The sequence below is a fragment of the Dipodomys ordii genome, unplaced genomic scaffold (genome assembly GCF_000151885.1).
Source record: "Dipodomys ordii isolate 6190 unplaced genomic scaffold, Dord_2.0 Scaffold79, whole genome shotgun sequence".
In the NCBI taxonomy this organism is placed as follows: Eukaryota; Metazoa; Chordata; class Mammalia; order Rodentia; family Heteromyidae; genus Dipodomys; species Dipodomys ordii.
This window is the reverse complement of record NW_012267295.1, coordinates 625,218-631,185: the sequence shown is the minus strand read 5'-3', so window position 1 is coordinate 631,185 and position 5,968 is coordinate 625,218. Positions and strand designations below refer to the sequence as shown.

The following is a 5,968-nucleotide window of genomic DNA, read 5'->3' as shown; positions in this document are numbered from 1 at the left end:
ATAGGGGACAGAACACCAGCTTGCCTGATGGGCCAGGGCAGCTGGTCAATGCTGTGTCTTGGGGCTGCAAGGCTCAGCAAGGTGGCTCCCTGATGGTTCCCATCAGGCCTTGCCAGGGAGACTTTGGCTCCTGATAACTAACTGTGGATGTTAATGCTGACCCATTTCCTGCCTTCCTGATGTACCTACTTCTTTGGGGTCTCAGGTAAGAAGTTGGGGCTGGGCGCATAGCCTGAGTGGCAGAGGCCCTTCCCAGCAGATTCATGGCTTGGAACTCAAACCCAGCACTGTCCCTTCTGTACCCAGAAAGGAAGCAGACACAGTGGTGGTATCTGAGAGGCCTCTCCTTGCCATGGGGTTTTAGAGATGGGGCTGAAATAGGGTGTCCAGATGCATCCTACCCCCCTCCTTCACCCGAGCACTGATACCTCCTCCTGACACAGGCGCCATGGAAGGCTCTGTTCATGACTTGGGCAGAAAGCCTTGTGTCCCGGGAGGATTGCGGGTGATGCAAAGGGGGCTGTTGAGGTTCCACATAGCACCATTAGGGTGCAGAGGTGACACACAGGTAGGAAAGGGGGCGGTCCTGGGGGTTCTGGGTAGAGCCAGCACATGCGAGGTTGGGCACAGCTGTGCCGTTGGGGTGGAGTGGGGACTTGGTGGCCTCTAGCGGGGCACAGCGCACAGCTGGTAGGGGGCTGGCATCACCACAGTTTCATAGACGCCAATGGTGCTGGGCCGGGGCTGGCCTGCGGGCACCGAGAAGCTGAAGCGCTGCAGGAGGCAGGTGAAGAAGAGGAAGAGCTCCATGCGCGCCAGGGGCTCCCCGAGACACGCGCGGGGGCCTGTGAGGGATAAGGAGTGGAAACAAAGTCAGCTGGGGCCAGGGGGCCACCTCCCAGCCAGCCTGTCACCCCAGCGAGGGCACAGGGAGCCAGGCCCCCACGCACCTGCTGAGAAGGGCATGAAGGCCTCAGGCTTCACAAAGCGGCCCTGGGCGTCCAGGAAGTGTGCAGGGTGGAAGCGGAAGGGCTGCTCCCAGGCGCGCTCGTCCTTCAGCACTGACGACAGGTTGGTGAGGATCGCGGTGCCCTGGTGGGAGGTGCGTGGTGAGTGGGGCTGGGGACACTGAGGCTGCGCACCACACACACAGATACTGCCATAACCTGTGAGCATCCTTTCATCTGACCCTGGGCCCCAGGACCTCCCGGGTGCTGCCTTTGTTGCCCCAGTAATCAAGGGAAACATTGATGAGTGCGCCCGCAGGCCCCACCTCCCCTGTGCGGGGACCCTTCCACTGGCCCTGTAGGTCTACTTTCACCTGGCCCAAGAGATGCTGAGCAAAGAGGTTAACTTTCCTTCTGCATCCCTCACCCCCAAGATTATAACATGGCGGTCCTGAATTGTATTACTTGCACAGAATACAGGACCAAGCTGTGGATGGCAGCTGCATGATCACTGGTCTGTTCTAGCATGCTAGGACTTACCTTGGGGATGAGGAAGCCCCGGATATCAATGTCCCTTGATGTCATATGCGGCACGCCCAAGGGGGCAATGTCAGCAAAGCGCTGCACCTCATGGATCACCGCGCAGGTGAAGGGCATGCGGGCCTGGTCTCCCATCTCTGGCCGCTGGGCCTGCCCGATCACCTCATCGATCTCCTGCTGCACGCGGCCTGGGTGGACAAGCAGAGACAAAGCAGTCAGTCCCCAGACCTGTGCCCACCTGCCCCGGCCTCTGTGTGAAGAACTGAGACCAGGTGAGGTCACCATAACTCCCGCTGAAGTGAAGCCTACACCCTGATTCCACTTTTCCTCCCTCCCTCTCTCCTCCAGTCCCAGCTGGGCTCACGCTGCACATCCGGGTGCAGGATCATGAGCAGCAGGGCCCATGAGAGCGTGACCGAGGTGGTCACCATCCCTGCGGTGAACAGGTCAGCCACCACCAGGCGCAGGTTGTCCTCATTGAAGCTGCTGTCGGGGTTCCCCTTGGCCTGTGCAAAGACAAGGGGGTTCTGGGCTCAGGCAGCAGAGGACAAGGCTCCAGACAGTCTTCACTGTCCCCTCCAGCCTGGAGCCTGGCCTCCCTTCCACAGCACCCTCAGGCCTTGGCCCTGGCCAGTCTGTGGGGCAGGGTGGTCACAGCGCACCTTCTCCAACTCAGCCAGGAAGGCGTCAGTCAGGTCTCGGGGTGGCTCAGCGGGGTCCCGGGTCATCTTGTGCTCTGCCAGCAGCTCATCCAGCAGGGCCATGAAGGCTTTCTGTGCAGGGAAGAACTTCCCAGGCAGCCCGGGGATGCGCAGGAGCACGGGGACTGCGTTCAGCAACTGTGAGAGCACAGATGGGAAGAGTCCTTCTGTGTTCACTGTACACCTTCACCATTCTCTGATCCTGCCACCTCCAGATGTACACATCCTCTGCCTGTCCCCACCTGTCGCCTGTTCCTCTCCCCAGAGGCAGCCTCCTTGCTTTCTCTGGCTCCAGGCACAGGGGGACACAGGTGGTCACTCTCCAGAGCCTTCTGGTCCCAAGTCCCTTCTGTCATGCCTCTTGCCTGAGTTTCCCCAGATCTAGGCTTGACCTGTGACCTCTCCCCATGCATTGGAATGCAAACCCTTCCCCTGGAGCTCCAGCTGCAGGAGCTGGCCCTGCAGAGGGTTCTGAGTCCGCACCACAGTTATGATGCTGGACTCCTCATTCATTTTGTTCTGCAACAGCGCCAATATTCTGTCCAGGGAGGCGTCATCATACTCGAAGCGGCGTGCGCAGATGAGGGAGGCGATCACGTTGCACACGGCTTTGTTCAGGAGAGCCTTGGGGCTGAACGGGTGACCTGGGAGTAGTAATGACATCAATGCATTGACCTCCCCTCAGCCCCCCCAGTCCCCCCCACCCCCTTCCTCGTTTTGCTGTGTCCCTCCTGCCAACACTCACCGGAGTGGTCAGCGAAGGCCTCACAGAGGCAGCCGGCCTCCTGGGTCACCCATTGCTCCAGGGACTTCTTGCCCAGGCCGAAGTTGCGCAGGGTGGACACGGAGAAGCGCCTCTGTTCGCGCCAGGCGTGGCTGTGGCGGGCCATGAACAGCCCTGGGAAGAGGGGGATGGGGAACTGGGTGTGGCTCCAGATACATCCAATCCGTGACCTAGACAGGACCCAGGCACCGCCTATCCACCAATCAGCGACCGGGGCGTGACTCGGGCCGTCCTCCTCCAATCACATTCCTGCCCCGCCTCCCACACGCTGCAGGTGTGCCCGGCCACGCCCCCTGCCTTCCAGACCTGCTCCCTGTCCTCCCTCCCGAGCCCCGCCCTCCGACCTCCCAGGGCCCCTGTCCTCAGGTCACTGTCCCCAGGTCAGTCCCCAGGCTGCCGCCCCTGCCGCCCTTTGCCTTGAGATCTGGGTCCGAAGCCCAGGTGTTCCAGCGCGGGCATGGGCGGGCGGTCAGCGGTGTCCTCGCTGTGCTTCACCAGCGCCTCGCGCACGGCCTCCAGCCCGTTCACCACCACCGCTGGCCTCCAGCCCAGGTGCAGGCTGACCACCTCCCCGAAGCGGCGCTGCAGCTGCGGGGAGCCCGGCGTTCTCCTCAGACAGGGCCCGGTGCCACCCCGGCCTTTGCCCCGCCACACGTTGGTCTTGGAAAGCCCAGACTGTGATCAGGGCCTGCGGTGCCCTCCCCAGGGAGCCTCTCAGCCTCTGGGGCTCAGCTCCCTGCGCGGCCTGTGGCTTCCCAGCACTGGCTCTGTGTGCTCCTCACCTTGTAGAAGCAGTATGGCAGGTTCTGGAAATCCATCTCCAGCAGGTTGCCCAGCCCTGGCAGAGGCACAGGGCCCGGCGGGTAGTGAGCAGCCCAGCGCTGGCGCCGGTGCATCAGGTCCACCAGGAGCAGGAAGATGGCCACGGCCACGGCCACGGCCCACAGTGCTTCCCCTGTCAGCAGCCCCATGGCGGCCTCCGAGCTCCCTGGATTCCTCCACTCCAGTGCCAGGACTGGACTGGGCACTGAACCAATCTGGGAGGGTCCCTTAGCTGAGGCTGACCTTTGTCTCTGCCAGGAATCCACCTGGGTAGGCGTCCATGGTGCTGGGCAGTGCCAGGGCAGCTCCCAGGCTGGGACAACTGCAGAGGTCTCTGTCCTTCTCCCATTGCTATTCAGAGCAGCAGGGAGCAGGCAGACCTGGCAGGGGGCCATCCCTCCTGCATCAAGCACTGCCTGCCTGCTCACTTCTCACAATAATGGTCTCACTTCTCTGTCCCCACTTCTGCTCTCCCCTAACCCCGTCTATCCCCACCTCTCATGTGCCGCAGCATCTCCCCAGTCGCGTCCTTTCCCTTCCTCCCTCATCTTAGAAAACAGGTTGATTGTGCCTGCTCCTGAGGACCCTGCCTTCCCTCTTTGTCCTCTGTGCTGATTAAAGGGAGCGTGGAGTGGAGATCACAGAGGGAGATTTCCTCCATCTGTGTCGGTTCTTGTCTCAGCGCCCTCATGGAATGCCCAAGGCAGGCTGCTCTCCACACCAAGAGCTTCACTGGGCCTCACAGCTCCTGCCGCCCAAGGACCAGGCCTGGTGATGGCCTGCTGGCCCCAGGGCTCCGAGTTCTCTGGGCACATGGCCTGTGTGAAGTCTGTGGGTCTTTCTCCCTGTCTAGAGGAATGCACCAGGGTGTGTCCTGCAGCAGGGCTCTGATGATGTTTTCTCATCCTGACCCTTCCCCACACCCCACAGCCCTACTCGCCAATCACATTACATTTCCAGCTGAGTAACTCTTCCTAAGGAGATACAAGTGTCCCCATTAGGGACCCCCAAACTCTTCTCCAAACCATGCATTCCTGTCCCCTATCCTCCCACAGCACACTTTCCATGTCAGACTCCTCACACACATACCACTCACACCTCTCCAGACATCTACCTGCCCGCCCAGACACCTACAAACCACCTGTGACCACACAACACTCACATGCACAGACTGGCTACACAAATGTACATGCAGTGCTCTGATGAACAAGCCTCTGTTCCCAGCACACTGTGGGAGCCCTGCTCCTCCAGTCTGAAGCTTCCTGGGTGTGGCCTCTGCTCCCTGAGGACTGGGCCCCACTGGGGCCTGGCCCTGCCCATGTTCTCTTGTCCGATCCTGGATATGATGAGCAATGGTGAAGTTCTGAGCTTATGAGTCATCTTGATGCACCTAATGGTAGCACTGATTACTGGTGTGACTTACCTCTCCAGTTGTCGATTTTTTCTTTTCTTTGTCTGCCATGGGGCTTGAACTCATGGTCTGGGTGCTGTCCTTTTTTTTTTTTGCTCAATGGGAACATTCTACCATTTTGAACCTCGGCTCCACTTCCTGTTTTTAGGTGATTAATTAGAGATAATGGTTTCCTGGACCTTTCTGCTGAGACTGGCTTGATCCTGATTCTTAGCTCTCAGCCTCCTGAATACATAGGGTTATAGTAGCCACCCGGCCTGATTTTTTACCTCAAGCATTAGCTTGGTTCTCATTTGTAACTTCTATCTCATCTTGAAAATTTCTAAACCTTTAATTGTGTGTGTGTGTGTGTGTGTGTGTGTGTGTGTGTGTGTGTGCATGCGCGCACCAGTACTGGTGCTTAAACTCAAAAGCATTGGTGCTGAACCTTGGGTCTTTCACTCAAGGCTGCTCTGTAGCAACTGGGCCAGGCCTCCACTTCCATCTTTCTCAGTGGTAAATTGAAGTCAAGTATGTCATGGACTTTCCTGCCTGAGTTGGCTTTGAACCTCAATCTTCTGATTTTAGTCTCGTGAGTAGCTAGGGTTATAACAACCTTTGGTTTTTCTTTCTTTTTTTTTTTATATATGTTCACTTTAATTCTCAACACATTTCAGTGAGCTTAGTTGAAATCTTAGTCTAGTGACTTCAACATCAGTTTCCATTAATTGCTTATTTTTCTGTTATATTCTTTCTTTTTTATTCTTTTTTTTTTTTGGGTCCA

General features: G+C 58.1%; 1 protein-coding gene across 2 annotated transcripts; it reads right to left on the bottom strand.

The window, feature by feature from the left end:
- Window positions 1–328: 328 nt before the first annotated feature.
- LOC105992056 (cytochrome P450 2D6) lies at window positions 329–4,011 on the bottom strand. Of its 2 annotated transcripts, none has more exons than XM_013024858.1 (9): window positions 3,755–4,011; window positions 3,389–3,560; window positions 2,934–3,086; window positions 2,672–2,832; window positions 2,150–2,326; window positions 1,852–1,993; window positions 1,488–1,675; window positions 951–1,092; window positions 329–774 (listed from the first exon to the last, which is right to left on the bottom strand). In XM_013024858.1, exons 1-9 carry the CDS (start codon window positions 3,941–3,943, stop codon window positions 716–718), a joined length of 1,383 nt encoding a protein of 460 aa, XP_012880312.1. In that variant the 5' UTR covers window positions 3,944–4,011; the 3' UTR covers window positions 329–715. The 2 variants fall into 2 exon arrangements, with proteins under 2 accessions (XP_012880312.1, XP_012880311.1); XM_013024857.1 differs by having other exon boundaries at window positions 329–845; window positions 3,755–4,009.
- Window positions 4,012–5,968: the final 1,957 nt, after the last annotated feature.

What these genes read in the sequence shown, in the direction of transcription:
- LOC105992056 (XM_013024857.1), bottom strand. Translation starts at nt 3,943, where the DNA reads ATGGGGCTGCTGACAGGGGAAGCACTGTGGGCCGTGGCCGTGGCCGTG. An exon ending in AGTCCAGCATCATAACTGTG is followed by an intron (nt 2,327 to 2,671) that starts GTGCGGACTCAG and finishes GTGCTCTCACAG; the next exon opens with TTGCTGAACGCAGTCCCCGT. An exon ending in CCTGCACCCGGATGTGCAGC is followed by an intron (nt 1,676 to 1,851) that starts GTGAGCCCAGCT and finishes TTGTCCACCCAG; the next exon opens with GCCGCGTGCAGCAGGAGATC.